The 21,091-nt window shown below is 36.5% G+C and overlaps 1 protein-coding gene across 7 annotated transcripts in view; it reads right to left on the bottom strand.

The window, feature by feature from the left end:
- Positions 1 to 21,091, bottom strand: part of CCDC138 (coiled-coil domain containing 138) — a 133,578-nt gene that overhangs the window by 44,353 nt on the left and 68,134 nt on the right. For all 7 annotated transcript variants that reach the window (XM_059406390.1, XM_059406391.1, XM_059406392.1 and 4 more), the window contains exon 12: positions 14,041 to 14,233. In XM_059406390.1, the coding sequence (XP_059262373.1) occupies positions 14,041 to 14,233 (193 nt within the window). The remainder of the gene's footprint in view (positions 1 to 14,040; positions 14,234 to 21,091) is intronic.

Below are 21,091 nucleotides of genomic sequence, written 5' to 3'. Positions count from 1 at the left end.
AAAAACAACTCGAGAGGACTAGATGTTGTGCTCTGGTGTGTTGTTTATCTGCCATTAGCACAGCATGGTTTTGCCAAGGCCAATGTTATGATGGCACCCACTAGATCAGAATCCCTGAACTTTTTGAGTTATTATTTTAGGTTCTTTTGGATAATACCCTGAAGTGGAATTGCTGGATCATCTAATAGTTTTATTTTTAAATTTTGTTGAACTTCATACTGTTTTCTATAGTGGTTCCATTTTCATTTCCATGTATGTCTTAACATACATCTGTTAAGTATATATTGATGGATGAATGGATGAATAAAATGTGGTGTGTGTGTGTGTGTGTGTGTGTATTTTTTTAAAAGAAACCCTGGACCTTTCTTTCTTTTTTTGCCATATGGTAGTTCTATTTTTAATTTTTGGAGGAACCTCCATCCTGTTTTGCATAGTGGCTATACCAATTTACATTCCCACCAATAGTGCATGAAGGCTCCCTTTTCTCCGCATCTTTGCCTGGAACTTTCTTAAAGACATTCCACAGATGATTGGGAAGCCTGTAGAGCCAGGACTGAGTAGCACCAATTTAACGACAATCAATGCAAACAAGATATTAAGATACTTATATCGTTACACTTCAATACACCAAACAACCCAAATCAGTACTCTTAAAACAATTTTACATTGTGCTTTTAATTGTACAAGAATATTCCAGTTTCCTAAACTCTTTCAATATACTATTGAAAGGAATTTTAAAAAAAAAAAAAAAAAACTGTTTGTGCTGTTTAAACACTAGTGAGTTAATTTTTCTACTGATGATTTCTGGTTAAATAAGGCTCGAGGATACTTTAAAATACATTGAAAATATGACAGAACTACCCCCCATTAAAATTTACTATCTTCTGGCTGATGTGTTGCATTTCATCTTTGCTCTTTTAGTTTACATAAACTAAAGAAGTGATTTAAAAGCTTAATTACTAAGAATGAGAAGCTGGGGGTACTTGGGTGGCTCAGTGGGTTAAGGTAATGATCTCAGGGTCCTGGGATCCAGCCCCACATCAGGATCTCTGCTCAGCGGGAAGCCTGCTTCTCTGCCTACTTGTGATCTCTCTCTCTCTCTGTCTGCGTCAAATAAATAAATAAAATCTTTAAAAAAAAAAAAGAATGAAAAGCTGAGGATAATCTGTGTATAATACCTAGGAGAGAACTGAAATACATAAATATATATTAAAATACATATGAAAGAATTTTGAGAAATTAAAATCTGTACCTCAATCAGTTATTTCTATTCCTTCCAATAAATCTATTTGAAATCTAAATCTATTCCTTCACTACTCTTACTTTTGGTAGAATTTAGTTCAAAGAACACTGCCATTATTGTATTTAATTTTGGTAATTAAATAAAACAAAACACTGCAAATAAATGTGTATTCAGGTTAAGCAAAGTTGCTAGATTCTGTTCAAGTATGTCTTATTTAGAAACCTATATTTATTTAGCAAACAGTAGAAGAGTATAGATGAACCCTGAACTCAAGTCTTCACAGAAACAAAAGTTTTTATCACAGTGCCACCTACTGTTTTTGGCACAGATTACTTCACTTCTCATTAATACTTCATCTGAGATTAAATAGGCTAAGTGGTACATGATACAGCAAATCTGTGAAATTAAAAAATTGTGCCTAATTAATTTGGGGGGATAGTATTTGGTGATTTTATTGTTATGTTGCCTTGCCTTTTAGGGAGAAGTAAAAAAATTCTATCATTATTTTAATTTCCCTAATAGTGAAGATTTTCTAAAATCAATAACAATTTAACTTCTAAGAGAGTATTTTAAGAAATTTGTTATCAATTATACCAAAACTGGTTGTTGGTTTAAGCAACAAGTGTTTGATGGTGTATTATGAAGCAATACAAATCTAATGCAGTCTAACAGACCTCAATTTTGATCTCAAGTAAAACCAACTCAGAAGTTAGATAATACTAAATAATAATGTTTATAATAATACTAGCAGGTAGCACTTACTATATGCTACACTCTTTGCTAAACCTTCACATTAATTCTCATTTAACCTTAAAAATTGGTTTTAACCTTAAAAATAAAAATAAAAATTGTGGTGAAACACAAAAAAGAAGGGACCTGCCCAATGTCACATGGCTAGTGATGGGGATGAGACTCATCCTTAGTTATCTGACTGTAAACTGAAGTTCTTAATCATATATTGTTCCTGTTATCTGAGAATGGCAATAATCTCTACAATTCTTTAGGCCTGAAGTATAAATAAGTACATAATTTACAAAAACATGTATCTGCAATATATATCTGCATAAGTTGGGGGCCAAGAGTTGAGATGGGCAGGACACCAGAACTAGCTCTGATGCATACAACTAAAAAGGAGAGAGAGTACATTTAATTAGACAAGAAATTTGTCCCTAAAACAATACTATCAGGTAAGATTCTTATCTTTCAGTTCTCATTTCTTTATATAAATCAAACTAGTATGTACATATTAGTACCTACTACATAGATCTACACATCTACATACTTAAAATTGTTGATGACATATAACATTCCACTGTCCTCATGATGATACTGTTAAAGGGTTGGTTATTTAGGGTCAAGAAAAGATCTGAGTCCCTTACAAATGCTTGACCCTCAGTTTGCTCTTTTGTAAAAATGACAATACCATCTACCTTATAAGGTTACCGTGGGGAATAAATTTGAAAAAAACAATCAATGATTAGAAAAATGCTAACAACACTGCAAGAACTTATTTCCTTCACTATTCCAATTTCCGCTCTGTCAATTATTTACCCTTTATCCCTTTATCATTATTAGACAGCACAATAAATCTTATTAAAGATTATGACACATTTTGGTGGCTCCCATAAGCAGAATGCAGGTCAAAAATGGTAAGCTACAATACAATCAAAAATTGTACCTGTTTCAACTCTTAACTACAGAGAACAAAGTGATGGTTACCAGAGCGGAGGTGGCTGGGGATAGAGTAAAATAAGTGATGGGGATTAAGGAGGGCACTTGTTGTGATGCGGACTGGGTGATGTATGGAAGTGCTGAATCACTCTATTATACATCTGAAAGTAATATAACACTGTATGTTAACTAACAGAATTAAAGTTAAAGCTTAAAATAACCCACATTTCTCAAGACAGTTTTGGTAAATTTGGTAAATATATTAATCTTATAAGTGAACTATTATAATTTGAAATACTGCATATTGAAATATTATAATTTGAAAATATATACATTTTATCAATAAAGACTTTTAGCGTTATATTCAGTCATTTATTTTTGTGAGTATAATGAAAAAAAATTGTATCTTACAGTTAAATTTTACTTCAGAGAATCAGTGTAGCACAGTGACTAAGTGCAGACTTAACCTCTCCATGCCTCAATTTCCTCATTTATAAAATTAAGATGTCAATATTACTGACATCTCATAACCTTGCTATGATTAAATGAGTTAGTACATATAAAGTGCTTAACCCATAACATAGGAAGTGCTATGTAAGTGTTTATTACTATTTCTTTCTTTATCTCAGGAGTACACGTGCTAAGGAAGTCACAAAATAAGGTCAGGACGGTGGGATCTAGAAATGGATAGAGGTGAGCTGAACCAGACTCTATCAAATACTGGTTGTGTGGCCTTGACATAAATATCTAACCTCTATAAACTAATAACCACTAATATGGGAATAATAATATTCAGAAGGCAATCTATAAAGGGCTTAGCATTATAGTGTCAAATTCACACCAAATATTATCTTTTTGAACAACATATTTACACTATCTATTCAAAGGAAACCAAGTATTATCTTATATATATTTGGGTTATTAAGTATTTAATATTATGTATATTACCAAACACATTTAACTATTCTCTCTTTACTTTTTAGACTAAATTTAATCAATCTTATAATGGATGACTTTCTTTTATAAATAGGAAGTATCTTGTTACCGGAGTTAAGTCTATTACTCTGATTTAAGATTTTTGTGTAAATTTTTAGTTCTCCCAAATTTGCTGCAGCACATAAGACAGTGTATCTTTTATTTTTCTCTATACTTATAATCATTTTTCCTAACTGTAGTTAATAGATGTCTTTTTCCTTTTCTGGTTCTTTTACTTGGCTTACTTTGCTCTACCCCAAGATTATATAAACTGAGATCCACAAGCTGTCTTTCAAACTACTGAACCTCTAGAGCACCTTACAGTGAAGGCAGAAATCACAAGGTCCGGAAGGAATCAGTTCATCAGCTCTAGAACTGAATACCAATGTGAATTTCACCTTTCAGTCACTCACCTTTTCTAACATTAATCTTCTCTCCCTGAAAGTGTTCCTCAGGGTAATAGGAACCTTCATAAGGTATTACAATGGCGCTCCATAAACCGTAAGATAGCATTTCCCAAATTGTTCCCCTCAGAAAATTAGTGCTAAAAAGATCTGGAAGTTTAAGTTTGGGAAATGTTGCATATAGTGTATTCTAATTCTATAGTTTCATAAAGCCCACTAGTAATGCAATTATAGTATGGCGCTATTAAACTTTAGTTATTCCCAAATTTCTCAAACATTTTTAACTAAAGACCACAACAGTGAACTGAATGAAAACTAATCACAGATGTGTTAGTCATAAATGGAAAACTAGAGATTGTTTTACAACTTTAGAGAACCATATTACTGTTTTATGTGCTTTGTTAACCAAAATTAGGAGAGAATCATGGGTGGTAATTTTTATATAACTTAAGACAATATGTAGCTTATTTTAAAGACATTTTAGTTTTGTTTTTTTTTAATAAATTATTTATTTTCAGAAAAACAGTATTCATTTTTTTCACCACACCCAGTGCTCCATGCAATCCATGCCCTCCATAATACCCACTATCCGGTACCCCAACCTCCCACCCCCCCACCACTTCAAACCCCTCAGATTGTTTTTCGGAGTCCATAGCCTCTCATGGTTCACCTCTGCATTGTTTAGATTTTTAAGAACATACCTGACTTATTTTCAGTGAATCATACTCATTCTGCCTGCTTGGTAATGATTTAACTAATTTTTAAATTTTGACTCCAGCTCTCAAAGTTTGTCTGAGGCCAAATTAGACCTAACAGAGTCTTTTCTTTTCTAAGACTTATTTATTTACTTATTTTTAGAGAGAGAGAGTGAGAAAGCAGGGCGAGGGGTAGAGAGGGAGAATCTCAGACTACCCGCTGAGACCTGACACCTGACAGGCGCCATCCCATGATCCTGAGATTATGACCTGAGCCAAAACCAGGAGTCAGACAGACACTCAACCAAATGAACCACCCAGGGACCCCTAAACCTAAGAGATTCTTTTCAATCCAATTTATATACAAATACCTCTGGAATCCCCTATAAGGTTTTTAAAAATAGTTTTAAGGTATATTTCTAAATGAATTCTGAGTAGTTTCTCATTTATTTCTTTTAAAAACTTCTAAAACCATTTTACAATCAGAAAAAACACCCAAACAAATAATTTTTCAAACTACAGGAAGAGTATCAATTGTGTGGTCATGTATTTAGATGAAAAATAATAAACTTACAGGTTTTTTAGAGTTTCTTAAATTAATGGGGAATTTAGTCTAATTTTTCTTTTTTTAAAAGATTTTTATTTATTTATTTGACAGAGAGAGATAACAAGTAGGCAGAGAGAGAGGAGGAAGCAGGGTCCCCGCCAAGCAGAGAGCCCAATGCGGAGCTCGATCCCAGCACCCTGGGATCCTGACCTGAGCCGAAGGCAGAAGCTTTAACCCACTGAGCTACCCAGTCTAATTTTTCAACTTCCATTTTACATACAAAAGTTATGACTATATTCAAAAATATACACACTTCTCAGAAGTTATTTACTTCAGAAGTTATTTGCTTTGAAATTGGACAAACTTCAGAACAAAAATCAAACAAGATGGTTATGAAGTGACTAGGATAGGCAAGAGATAACATAATGTGAATTCTGGTTAGAAATTTTATTACCAATTATCACCGAAAGCTTAAAAAATTCACTACATATTTTCAGTATAAAATGAACTGCAAACACACTATCAACTGAAAACAGTTAAGCTGAAGAAAAACATGGTATGATGAGGCACCGAGGTGGCTCAGTCAGTTAAGCACCCAACTCTTGATTTCAGCTCAGGTCATTATCTCAGGGTGGTGAGATGGAGCCCTGCTCAGGCCCCAATCTCAGCAGGTAGTCTTCCTCTACCCGCCTCCCCAGCCTGCGCACGTGCGCTCTCCCTCAAATAAAATAATCTTTAGAAAAAAAATGTTATGATATAATTTGTATGTTTTTAAATGAAGATAAATCAAAAGTAATGCTGCGCTTTGAGAAGTTGATTAACACCATTTGAGGAGCAGCTGTGATCCCACCACATGTTTTCCTGTTGAATAACTCACTGGTCTTCTTGCATGCCATGCTCTTCCACAATTCCAAACATTAGTTCATACTGTTTCCTCAGGAATGACTTTATTTTCTGCCTATGAAATCCTACACATTCCTGACAGTCCAGCTCAAATGCTAACTCCTTAATACTAAATCCTCTCCTGATCCCCTAAATCATATGATCAGAACTAATTTAGCACCTCTTTTTTTTTTTTTTTTAATTTCTTTATTTGACAGAGAGAGAGCACAAGTAGGCAGAGTGGCAGGCAGAGGGAGAGAGAGAATTAGGCTCTCCACTGAGCAGGGAGCCTGACACGGGTCTCAATTCCAGGACCCTGGCATCATGACCTGAGTTGAAGGCAGACACTTAACTAAGCCACTCAGGTGCCCCTTATTATCTCTCTAACCAGAAACACATTATTTAAACTTCTGTGTGGATAATTATACGATGAAGCAGAAAGAAATATTTACAATCTACTTACCCACCAGACTCTAAGGACTTTGAAAGCAGGTACTATCTTATAATTCTTTCCACTCTCTTAAAAAAGTGACTTGCAGGGGTACGTGGGTGGCTCAGTGGGTTAAGCCTCTGCCTTTGGCTCAGGTCATGATCTCACGGTCCTGGGATTGAGCCCCACATCGGCTCTCTGCTCAGCAGGGAGCCTGGTTCCTCCCTCTCTCTGCCTGCCTCTCTGCCTACTTGTGATCTCTGTCAAGTAAATAAATTAAAATCTTAAAAAAAAACAAAAGACTTGCATAAGGAAGGAACCAAATTTACTAATTCAATATGCATATATAAAGTGCAAACTGTCATTTCTAAACCTACTATTCCTATTGCCCTATTTTGGTGTTTTAAAATTACCCATTATTATTATTATATATCATGATTGTTTTAACTTTAAAATTTTATTTTTTTTTAAACTAAAATATAGTTGACATATTATGTTCCAATAGTTTTAGGTGTACAAAATAGTTATTTGACATGTAAATACACTACAAAATGCTTGACAATACATTTAGATACCATCTAATACATTTAGATACATAGTTACTACAATATTACAGACTATACTCCCTATGCTATACTTTACATCTGACTTCATTCATTCATTCATTCATTCAAATAGGCTTCATATCCAGGCCTAGTGTGTGTTTTGACTCATAACCCTGAGATCAAGAGTCTGATACTTAACTGAGTGACCCAGGTGTCCTAGATGTCATTGCTTTTTTTTTTAATGGCTGAGTGATATTCCTTCCTTCCTTCGTGTGTGTGTGTGTGTGTGTGTGTGTGTGCATCACATCCTCCTTATCTATTCACATAACAATGGACACTTCATTCCTTATCTTGGTTATTGTAAATAATGCTACAGTGAGTAAACAACAGGGGTGCATATACATTTTCAAACTACTATTGTTTTTTCAGGTAAATATCTAGTAGTGGAATTTTTTGTTTTTTTGATAACCTGATATGAGGTATTATCTCACTGTGGTTTTGATTTGCATTTCCCTGATGATTAGTTATGTTGACCACCTATATGTCTTCTTCGGAGAAATGTCTGTTCATATTCTCTGCCCACTTTCTAATCCGATTTTCTTTTTGGTGTTGAGTTGTATTAAGTCCTATACATATTTTGGAAATTAATCCCATATCAGATATATCATTTGCAGATATCTTCTCCAATTCTGAATGTTGTCTTTTCATTCTGTGGATGTTTTCCTTCACCATGCAAAGGCATTTTAGTTTGATGTAGTCTCAATTGTTCATTTTTGCTTTTGCTGCCCTAGCCTGAGGAGGCAGACGCCAAAACATTTTGCTCACACCAATGTCCAGGAGTTTTTTCTTTCTTTTAGTTTTATGCTTTCTTTTAGTTTTATGACTTCAGGTCTTACATTTAGGTCTTTAATACATTCTAAATTTATTTTTTTATATGGTATAGTAAAGTGATTCAGTTTTCCCAGTACCATTCATTGAAGAGACTCTTTTCCACCATTGTATATTCTTGCCTCCTTTGTCACAGATTAAGTAAAGGTGGGTTTATTTCTGGGATCGGTATTCTATTCTGTTGATCTGTGTGTCAATTTTTGTGCCAATACCACTCCGTTTTGATAACAAACTTGTGGTTGAGTTTGCAATCTTTTCAGAGTACAGGTCTTTCACTTTAACTTTATTCCTAGTTATTTCATTGTTTTTGGTGCAATTACAAATGGGACTGTTTTCTTAACTTTACCTTCCGCTGATTCTAAATGGTGTTTTTGACCTCTGACTGGTTCATTTTTATCTCTGTTAAGAGTCTCAATGATGTCCTCCCCTCTTACATCTTTTTGTTTGTTTTTACCTCCACTCTCTTCTCAAGTTCAGTGAGTATCTTTATGAACATTACTTTAAATACTCTGTCAGGCATATTACTTATTTCCATTTCACTTGGCTTAGTCCTCTTCTTTCATTTGAGATATATTCTCTGTCTGTGCATTTTGTCTGACTCTCTGCATCTATTTCTTTGTGTTAGGACAGTCAGCTACTTCTCTTGCTCTTAATGATAATGGCCTTATACAGAAGAGGTCCTACAATGCCCTGCAGGGCCATGTCCCCTGCTCCCCAGGGCCTGGCACTAGGGCGGGTCTTCGATGTGTACTGCCATGTGCTCTGTTGTTGTTAACCTCTTCTCTGCTCCCAATTCAGTCCAGCTGTCTGCAAAGGTTCTCTGTCAATTGTGGCTAGTGTTTGGTCCCAGCAGGGGTGGGGAGTGTTTTAACAAGGTATGCAGGGGTCTGCCCAAGAAATGAGACTTGCCCCTGCCACCACTGGAACTGAGGTCCTGCAAATGTGCAGGTTGGGAGATGTGTTGGCAGGGTTTGCCCTAGTCTTTTGAGGAAAGGGCATGCAATGTCAGAACTAAGGCAAGTGTGACTGGGAATGGTAGATCTGCCAAAACATAGGGTGTGGGGCTTCACTGTAAGCAAGTTGAGTAATGAGTGTCGGTGCTATGTTGGCTGTTGTTTATGCAGGAGAGGGAAATAAATGGTGCCTGCCAGCTCCTTTGCTCCTAGAAAGCTCTCCCCCTGATCCCTGTCTCTCCAAGCCATACTCTAAGATGAGCAAATCACTCTCCCTCCCATCTACCCCCAGAGTTTTTCAAACTGATGGCTCTTTGCTGTATCTGCATGTATGCTGTATGTCCTGCTGTCACTTTAAGGATAGGGATTCCACTTTCAAACATGGTCGGGGCTCCCCCAGAACCCCAATTTTGAAAATTCCACACATTCTCACTGGTTGTAAGAACTCATGAAGTTTGGCTCCTCTCCTGAATTCCCATTCTTATAGGAATCCATCCTTCCCATTTGTGGGTTCCCCAGTGTGAAAGTCTGATTTCACTCTTCCCTGCACCACTGGATCTTTCCCTACCATGGACAGCCACAGTCTGTTTCACTCCCAGACCCTGTCTTTGCCCTTCCTACCTTCTTTGATGTGGCCTCTTATTTAGCATTAGTTCGTGGAATTTGTTCTGCCAGTCTTCAGATCATTTCATGGGTTATTTATGCTACTCTGAGTATATCTAGTTGTATCCATGCAACAAGGCAAGCTTACTCCCTCTACCATCTTCCTAACAGATCCTCTATTTTTTTTTTTTGACAGACAGAGATCACAAGCAGGCAGAGAGGCAGGCAGAGAGAAGAAAGCAGGCTCCCCTCGGAGCAGGGAGCCCGATGTGGGGCTTGATCCCAGGACCCTAGGATCATGACCCGAGCTGAAGGCAGAGGTTTTTTAACCCACTGAGCCACCCAGGCACCCCAGATCCTCTAATTTTTGACATTTTAATTATTATGCTTCTCAGTGTGGACCTCTTTGGTTTCATCTTATTTGGGGTCCTCTGTATTTCCTGGACCTGGATGTGTTTCCTGCCCCAGGTTTGGGCAGGTCATGATCTCAGGGTTGTAGATCAAGCCTTGAATCAGGCTCTGTGCTAGGTGTGCAGCCTGCTTGAAATTCTCTCTCTTTCCTTCCACCCCTTCCGTACCCTAAAAGAAAGTCCTTTATTTCTGCCATTTAATGTCAGCAATAATCTTTTAAAAAATTTTTTCAAGGTTTTTTATTTATTCATTTGAGAGACAGAGATCAAGAGAGAGAGAATATGAGCAGGGAGAAGGGCTGAAGGGGAAATCAGGCTCCCCAGTGAGCAGGGAGTCCAATCTGGGGCTCAATCCCAGGATCCTGGGATCATGACCTGAGCTGAAGGCAGACGCTAAATCAACTAAGCCACCTAGGCACCTAGCAATAATCTTTATTACCCTGTCCACTCATCTACTACTTACCCATATATTTTTTATAAAGATTTTACTTATTTTTAGAGAGAGAAAGAGAGAGAGAATGTGTGCAGGCATGCAAGTGTGGGGGGGGAGAGGGAGATCTCAAGCAGACTCCCCGCTAAGCTTGAAATCCAATTCAGGGCTCAATCCCACAACCCTGGGATCATGACCTGAGCGGAAACCAAGAGTCAGATGCTCTAGTGACTGAGCCACCCAGGTGCCCCACCCATATCTTTATTTATACCTATTATATTTCACAAAAGATGAAGTTTACGAACACCAAATTAGATTTATATATAAACTTTATACTTTTTGTTTTTTTATATTAACAAGATTTTTTTAAAAATATGTTATTGCTGTTTGTTAGTGATATTCATAGTAGGCATACTATACAGAGTTAGGTAGTCTAGATGGTAATGATAGTATTGAAAGTCAACAGACTTTGTGAATTTCCTTTGAAGCTTGTTTTCTGAAACACAAATTTTATCAGACTGCTATAATAAATACCAGAGATTGTGTAGTTTATACACAACAGGAATTTTACTGCTCACAGTTCTGGAAGTGGAGAAGTCCAAGTATGGTCGCCAGCATGGTGAAGACCCACTTCCTGGTTCACAACCTGAAACTTCATTCTCACTGTGTCCTCACACAGTATGAGGGCTAGAGACCTCAGTGGAGATTCTATTATAGGGGCACTAATCCCATTCATGAGGGCTCTGCCCTCATGATCTAAGCCCTCCTAAAGGCCCCAATTACTAACATCATCATCTTTGGGGGTTAGCATTTCACCATATGAATCTTGTGGGGTCACAAATATCCAGAACACAGCACATTATATTCAATAAATTTCTGAGCTAGTTTCATTAAATGTCCTCACTTTATTTTTTTTTTTTAATTTTATTTATTTGACAGACAGAGATCACAAGTAGACAGGCAGGCAGAGAGAGAGGAGGAAGCAGGCTCCTCGCTGAGCAGAAAGTCCAATGTGGGGCTCGATCCCAGGACCCCGAGATCATGACCCGAGCCGAAGGCAGAGGCTCAGCCCACTGAGCCACCCAGGGGCCCCAAATGTCCTCACTTTATACAGAGTATCCAATGAAGAGTTTCCTGTATTTCCAATACTCATCTTTCTTTTTATTAATGGCTTATTGAAGATGGTCAGCATGTCTAATACTGTACTGCACAAAAGTGGTGACAGAGAGCACCTAATTCCCTCTCTTATTTTATATCTCTATTGCACTAGTTTTATCAGTAACACAAATTATATTTTATCAAATGATGTTATGATGCATGCTGATATGTGGTCAACTTTATTTTGGACTAATACACCCTTCTCATAAATGATGTTTCAAACAGTTACCACTCAATCTGTTTAACTATGAGAACCATAAACGTAAGGAAAAACTAAGACAAGTTACAGTTTCATTTTTCATTTTTTGTTATTGATGTTGTAAAATTCCATAATCAGGTGTAACTAAACAGTACACACTGCAGAGAAAGTAGTAAAATTAAATTTTTGCCATTTCCCACTAAAAAAATTCCAAACAGACTGAGTTATATAACTTAACAAACTGAAAAGCTAAAAAGATGGCAAATTTAATGTTTCACTATATTGGTATGACTTTAACAAAAATTATATTTAGTAATCCAAAAACAGAACTCATAGCTATATACCAAAACTGTATTAAAAATGGTCTACTTTGATTGAAACATTATTCTTTTTTTTTTTTTTTTTTTAAAGATTTTATTTATTTGACAGAGAGAGATCACAAGTAGACGGAGAAGCAGGCAGAGAGAGAGAGGGAGGAAGCAGGCTTCCTGCTGAGCAGAGAGCCCGATGTGGGGCTCGATCCCAGGACCCTGAGATCATGTCCCGAGCTGAAGGCAGCGGCTTAACCCACTGAGCCACCCAGGCGCCCCTGAAACATTATTCTTATTCATTCATTTCCTTATTCACTATTATTATACATTAAGCACTATGCTAGTTGCAGGGGGATACAATAGTAAACAAGGCAATATTTTTCTTTAGTCAACTTACAAACCAGTGTAGGGACTGATAAAAGATTTCATAAAAGGCCACATAACAATATAGGCTTCTAGGGGGCCATATAGTCTCTGTTGCCAACTACTCAGCTCTGTTGTAAGGCAAAAACAGTTTCTAGACAATAGGTAAAAAATAAGCATTCATGTGTTTAAATAAAACTTTATTTATAAAATAGGTTGTGGGCCAGATCTAGTCAATGGGCTACAGGGTGCCAACACCTGGTCCAGTAAAAATAATGAACTAGGAATTTCAATACTATATGGTATATGCAATGATAATAGAAACCATAGGTTACTGTGGAAATATGATCTAAGAGAATCAATAAAGTCTCCTGGGAGGAGGCAACAATACGACTGAATACTCCTCTTTCTCACATTCAGCAAATAAAAGTAGTTCATTGTAATGTGCCACCATTATAAAATCTTATTCTAAAAATGGAAAACAGACAACTATCATATGATCTCCCTGATATGAGGAAGTGGTGATACAACATGGAGGCTTAAGTGGGTAGAAGAAGAATAAATGAAACAAGATGGGATTGGGAGGGAGACAAACCATAAGTGACTCTTAATCTCACAAAACAAACTGAGGGTTGCCGGGGGGAGGGGGTTTGGGAGAAGGGGGTGGGATTATGGACATTGGGGAGGGTATGTGATTTGGTGAGTGCTGTGAAGTGTGTAAACCTGGTGATTCACAGACCTGTACCCCTGGGGATAAAAATATATGTTTATAAAAAATTAAAAATTAAAAAAAAAAAAACAATTCTAAATATTAACAGTATTATTCTACCTTGACAGATGAGTATATACTCATCTTTAAAGGATAAATTTTGAGTAAGCTTCTCACAGTTAGTACACTGAGTCATACTTTTAAAAAGGTGTGTCAAATGCCAAAGCTCTGGTCTCCATACTGCTCATCAGTGCTTTTTTTCAGATCCCAGTGAAATTCAGAGGAAATTATTTGTCATTAATATTTTTGTTATTCTTGGTCTTCTCTAAAGTGCTATTTTTATTTTCTCCAACTTACAGAAGAAATGTCAACACAAAGAAAAACCAAGCCTATGGCTTGGGGGAAGCTATAGACATTTCATCTTGTAATCGTTCTGAAATAAAGCTTAGCAGCCAAAAATAAATAAATAAATAAATAAAAATAAAATAAAATAAATAAAGGATGGTCAAAGAAAAAAAAATAAATAAAAATGGAAAACATATTTGACTACGCAAGAATTACTTCATTATGTAGTATTCTCTTCTCTTTATGAAAAATTATGCATAAGCACAAGTGAAAGCTTACCTTGGGTGACTGTTCTAAGAACAATTAAAGTTGATAAAAATCTCAGTGGTAAATTGGAGCTCTTAAAGAAAGCAGCTGTCTTTGGTTTATTCTCCACTGAATGTTCTAAAGAATTATCTTGAATTCCCTTAGTTACTACTCCTTTGAATATATCTTCACCCAATCTCCTCAATGTTGATGTCATGGTAGAATGCTGTTAAAAATATGTACCATCTTAGTATATATATTTATGTCCATGATGTATTTCAAATACTACAATCAAATATAGAAACTAAAAATAAGTCAACTTTTTTTCTAATTAAAGAATGGGTTAGAAATATACAAGATTAAAAAGAAGTAATTTTATAATCAACTTTTTTAAAGTTATTCATGACTTTTTCTAAAAGAAATGAGCAGTCTACAAGAATTAAGAAATTGGAAATGTAATTTTCTAAGAAAAAAATAGGAGAATTGACACAAGATTCAAGTTGAAAATGTTTAATAACATAGGATCATGATATATTTCTGGCACAGAGAAATTAAAGGAACAGAAAAGTAGACACTATAGGTTCTTCATTCCTAACTTACAGTGTTAGTATATAAAGTGATTATCTATGGCCTCACTGCTTTATAGCTTACTATGATCATAACCATCACAGTGATTTTAATAACTTTCAACAACTGCAGAAGAAAACACTGGGTTAGAATCATGGATAATTCTGGGGCACCTGGATGGCTCAGTTGGTTAAGCGTCTGCCTTCTGCTCATGTCATAATTCTGGGGTCCTGGGATCGAGCCCCATTTTGGGCTCCCTGCTCAGTGGGGAGTCTACTTCTCCCTCTCCCTTTTCCCCATCCTGATTGTGCTCTCTCTCTCTCAAATAAAATTTAAAAAAAAATTTAAAATCATGGATTATTCTAACAGTGAATAGACTAAAACAAGACAATGGACAAAACAGGAATACTGGCATATAAATACTTCTAAAATTATATAGGCTTGCATGATATTTCACATATATTTTAAGAACTAAATAAAGGAAAACCATTTTACACTGCTACAGATGAGAGTGCATGAGCCAGAATTAGAGGAAACTTAAATATGGGTAACAACTATTTGTTTTAGAATTTCATCATATTAAAATTAGAGAGAGAGGGATGCCTGGGTGTTTCAGTCAGTTAAGTGTCCAACTCTTTTTTTTTTTTTTTAAAGATTTTATTTATTTATTTGACAGAGAGAAATCACAAGTAGGCAGAGAGGCAGGCAGAGAGAAAGAGGAGGAAGCAGGCTCCCCGCTGAGCAGAGAGCCCGATGCGGGACTCGATCCCAGGACCCTGAGATCATGACCTGAGCCGAAGGCAGCGGCTTAACCCACTGAGCCACCCAGGCGCCCCAAGTGTCCAACTCTTGATCTTGGCCCAGGTCATGATCTCAGGGTTGTGAGATCCACACCCAGTGTGGAGCCTGCTTGAGATTCTCTTTCATCCTATGCCCCTCCCCTACTCCTCTCTAAAAAAATATTAATTAAGAAAATAAAAGAAGAGATACATTGAGATTTTATGGGTATCAAAAGGCACAATGATTGGGTGGTAAGCGGCATAAGAAATGTAATCTAATTTAAATATATGGTCAATAAACCTTAAATCCAAAAAAGGAAGTCTCAGACACTATTGCTAGGAATGTAAATCGGTATAACCATTGTGGAAACAGTACAGAGGCTTCTCAAAAAATTGTAAAAGAAATACCATACAATCCAGTAATCCCACTATTAGTTATTTACTCAAAGAAAACAGAAACATTAATTTGAAAAGATGCATACACTCCGATGTTTAATGCACCATTATTTACAATAGGCAAGATATGGAAGTGTCCATCAACAGCTGACTGGATAAGGTGTGAGACAGAGCTAGATAGATACATAGATTCTCACACACACACACACACACACACACACACACACACACACACAGGAATATTATGCAGCCAAAAAAACCAGATGAGATTTTGCCATTTGTGACAACATGGATGAACCTGGAGGGTATTATGTTAAGTGAAATAAGTCAGACTGAAAAAGGCAAATACCATATGATTTCATTCATATATGGAATCTTAAAAAAATGAATAAACAAACAAAAACCAGAATCAACCTTTAAATACAGAGAGCAAACTGACGGGCTGCCAGAGGGAAAAGGGGTGAGAAGAAGGGCAAGATAGGTGAAGGTGAGAGGGAGATACAAACTTCCAGTCATGGAAGGAATAAGTCACAGGAATAAAGCACAGCACAGGGAATACAGTCAATAATACTATAATATTCTATATGGTGACATTTGGTACCTGAGCAAAGCATAAGTATAGAAAAGTTGAATCAGTATGTTGTATACCCAAAACTAATTTAACACCGTATGTCAACTATACTCAAATGAAAAAAAAATTTTAATTTTTAATCTTGTTAGGAAAAGATAAACCCTGGTATAAAAATAGGAGAAAATATTAGAAATTCTAGGAGTTTCCTGATGTCTCATATTTCTCACACTTGGAGCTGAAAAGGCTGGCAACCTGGAAACTACAGACAAAAAAGCCCTAACATAAGTCTGCGCTCTCAAGCCAAAAGGCTAGGAAAGAACGGCCTTGCAAGACAAAAAGCTTTTATTTTTTAATTTTATTTTTAGAGCGGGGAGGGGCAGAGGGAGAAAGAGAATCTTAATCAGGCTTCAAGCATAGCACAGAGCCTAATGTGGGGCTCAATTTCACAAAGCTGAGATCGTGACCTGAGCCAAAATCAAGAGTCAGATACTTAACCAACTAAGCCACTGAGGTGTCCCAAGGTAAAAAACTTTTAGACAAAACTACAATACAACCAAACACCATAGAAAGATCTGTGGTCCAACAACTATCTAGATGAGCAATATTCCAAGGACAACCTACACTTCTACCCTCAACAAGGCAGTAACAAAGTGTCCATAAAGGTAATGTGAGGGGTAGTAATGAGGTACTCCCATTCCTCCCAGTTAAAGAGGTATCAGTGGAGACCTATTGGGGGACCAGAACACCCCCAGATCCCCAGATATTAACAGAAGCCTAGTGAGGAACCTGGACTCCTACTTAACCAGGCATAAAGAGAAGCCATCTTCTATTTCCTCTGTGAAAGCAGTGTCAATAGAAAGCCAGATAAAATAAAGACCCAGAGCCTTATAATATCAAAATGTCTAGTTTTCAATTTAAAAAAAAAATCACTAATCACACAAAGAACCCAGAAGATCTCAAACTGAATGAAAATCGGTAATTGCCAATACTAACAGCACAAACACATTAGAATTATCTGACAACCATTTTAAAGCAGCCATGATAAAATTAGTTAGTATGCATTTTTTAAAAAAATGTAAAATAGAAAATTTCTTCAAAGAAATAGAAAGTTTTACCAAAGAAAATATAAAGAACCAAATGAAAATTTTATAACTAAAAATACATTAACCAAAATAAAAAACTGAGATCCTTTTCCCTAAGGTCAGGAACATGACAGAGATGCTCACCACTATTGTACAACATAGTACTGGAAATCCTAGCCTCAGCAGTCAGACAACAAAAAGAAATAAAAGGCATCCAAGTCAGCAAGGAAGAAATCAAACTTTCATTCTTCACAAATGACACGAACTTTATGTAGTAAACCCAAAGACTCCACCCCAAAATTGCTACAACTAATACATGAATTCAGCAAATCTGCAGATTATAAAATCAATGTACAAAAATGTGTTGCATTTCTATACACCAATAATGAAGCAGCAGAAAGAAAAATGAAGGAATTGATCCCATTTACAACTGCACCCAAAACCATAAGATACCTAGGAATAAACCTAACCAGAGACATAAAAGATCTGTGTTCTGAAAACTATAGAACACTGGTGAAAGAAATTGAAGACAACAGAAAGAAATGGAAAAACATTCCACACTCATAGATTGCAAGAATATTGTTAAAATGTCTATACTACCCAAAGCAATCTACACATTCACAATGCAATCCCTATCAAATAACAGCAGCATTTTTCATAGACCTAGAAAAAACAATCCTAAAATTTGTAGGAAACCAGAAAAGACCCCGAATAGCCAAAGCAATTGTGAAAAAAAAACCACAGTGGGAAGCATCACAGTCCCAGACTTCATTCAGGCTGTATTACAAAGCATCAGGGCAGTATGGTACTGGCACAGAAACAGGCACATCATTTAATGAAACAGAATAAAGAACCCAGAAATGGACCCACAACTATACGGTAAATTAATCGTTGCAGGAAAGAACATCCAGTAGAAAAAAGACAGTCTCTTTAACCAATGGTGTTGAGAAAACTGGACAACCACGTTCAGAAAAATGAAACTGGACTACTTTCTTATACCATATACAAACATAAATTTAAAATGGATCAAAGACCTAAATGTGAGACAGGAAAACATCAAAATTCTAGAGGAGAACATAAGCAGCACCTTTTCTGACCTTGGCCCCAACAACTTACTACTAGACACTAACTAGATTACTAACATCATTGGAGACAAGGGAAACAAAAACAAAAATGAACTATTAGGATTTCATCAAAATAAAAAGTTCTGCATGGCAAAGGAAACAGCCAACAAAACTAAAAGGCAGTCTATAGACTGGGAGAGGATATTTGCAAAAGATATATTAGATAAAAGGATAGTAGCCAGCATCTATAAAGAATTCATCAAAATCAGCACCCAGAATATAAATAATCCAGTTAAGAAATGGCCATAAGATATGAATAGACGTTTCTCCAAAGAAGACATATAAATGGCCAACAGATACATGAAAAAATGGTCAACATCATCAAGGAACCACAAATCAAAACCACAATGAGATACCACCCTATACCAATCAGAAAGGCTAAACTAAACAACACAGGAAACAATAGATGTTGGTGAGGATGCAGAGAAAGGTCAATCCTCTTACACTGTTGGTGGGAATGCAAGCTGGTGCAGCCACTCTGGAAAACGGTATGGACATCCTCAAAAAGCTAAAAATATAACTACCCTATGACCTAGCAATTGCACCACTAAGTATTTATCCAAAGGATACAGAAGTGCTCAAATGGAGCAGCCTAAGTGACCATGGCCAAATTATGGAAAGAGCCCCAGTGTTGAATGATTGATGAACGGATAAAGAAGATGTGGTATGCATATATATATAATGGAATATTACTCAGCCATCAAAAAGAATGAAATCTTGTAACAAGATGGATGGAGCTAGAATGTATTTCGCTAAGTGAACTAAGTTAGAGAAAGACAGATGTCATATGATTTCATTCATTTGTGTAATTTAAGAAGCAAAACTGATGAACATAGGGGAAAGGAAGGAAAAATAAGATAAAAACAGAAACAGGCAAACCATAAGAGACTGTTAAGAGAACCTTTGGGTTGTTGGTGAGGGGACTTGGGGGGGATGGGCTAAATGGCTAATAGGTATTAAAGAGGACACTTGCTGGGTGAGCACCAGTGTGATATGTAAGTGATGAATCACTAAATTCTACTCCTGACACCAATACTATACTTATATGTTTACTAACCTGAGTTTAAATTAAAAAAGAAAAAATACACAAAGAAAAAAAAAAAGGATAGATTCAACAGCAGAATGTACGACACAAGGAAATAACTGTTTAACTGGAATTTAAAACAAAAGAATTTACCTAATCTGAACACTGAACTTAAAAAAAAAAACAAACCATAAACTAGAGGGAAAAAAAGAGATTCCAGGAACTGAGAAACCATAACAAAAGATTTAGCAACCCAGGGGCGCCTGGGTGGCTCAGTGGGTTGGGCCTCTGCCTTCAGCTTGGGCCTCTGCCTTCAGCTCGGTCGTCATGATCTCAGGGTCCTGGGATAGAGCCCTGCATCGGGCTCTCTGCTCAGTGGGGAGCCTGCTTCCCCCTCTCTCTCTGCCTGCCTCTCTGCCTACTTGTGATCTCTCTCTGTCAAATAAATAAATAAAATCTTAAAAAAAAAAAAAAAGATTTAGCAACCTTGTCCATTAGAATTCTGGAAGGAAAAGAAACATGAGGTAGGGCTGAAAAAAATAGTTGAAGAAATAATGGCTAAAAACTTCCCAGATTGGCTAAATAAATAAATCTAAAGACTGAAGAAGCTAACCAAACCCCAGAAAGAATAAATCCAAAATTATCAACAAGATACATCATACCAATTTATGAAACCAAGGGAAAAGAAAACAAATGAAAGCAATAACAGAGAAATTAACATATACGAAGCAATTCAAGCAAAAGTGGATTTATCATAAGCCACAGAATTTGTCTAGAAGAAATTAGTATATTTTTCAAGTATTATAAGAAAAGAACTATCATCTCAGAATCCAATACCCAGTGAAATTATCCTTCAGAAATACAGAGGAAACTAGGACACTTGAAGATGAAGTGAACTAAGAATTTGTCATCAGCAGACCTATTCTGAAAGGCTGCTTAAGAGAAGTTCTCTAGGATAAAATGAAACAATAAAAGAAGGAACCTTGGGGGCACCTGTGTGGCTCAGCAGGTTAAGCCTCTGCCTTCACCTCAGGTCATGATCTCAGGGTCCTGGAATCAAGTCCCACATCAGGCTCTCTGCTAAGCAGAGAGCCTGCTTCCCCCTCTCTCTGCCTGCCTACTTGTGATCCCTCTCTCTTTCTCTGTCAAATAAATAAATAAATTCTTTAAAAAAAAAAGGGGGGGGAGCATTGGAGTATCTGGAAGGAAAGGAAGGACTGAATAAGCAAAATATGGGCAAATATAATAGACTTCCCTTCTCCTTCTGAGTTTTATGTTTGACAGTTATGCAAAAATTATATCACTGTCTAATGTGATTCTAAATACATGCAGAAGACATATATTAACACAACACTATTATAGAAGTTAGATTAATGAAGGGATAAAAAAGCAAGGTTTCTTTTTCTTTCCTTAAGATTTTATTTATTTGTCAGAGGGAGACAGACAGAGATAGCACAAGCAGGGGAAGCAGCAGATAAAGGAGAAATAGGCTCCCTGCTGAGCAAGGAGCCTGATGTGGGATTTAGAGCCCAGGACCATGG

The sequence above is a fragment of the Mustela nigripes genome, chromosome 7 (genome assembly GCF_022355385.1).
Source record: "Mustela nigripes isolate SB6536 chromosome 7, MUSNIG.SB6536, whole genome shotgun sequence".
Taxonomy (NCBI): domain Eukaryota; kingdom Metazoa; phylum Chordata; class Mammalia; order Carnivora; family Mustelidae; genus Mustela; species Mustela nigripes.
This window is presented reverse-complemented; position numbering and strand designations above follow the sequence as displayed.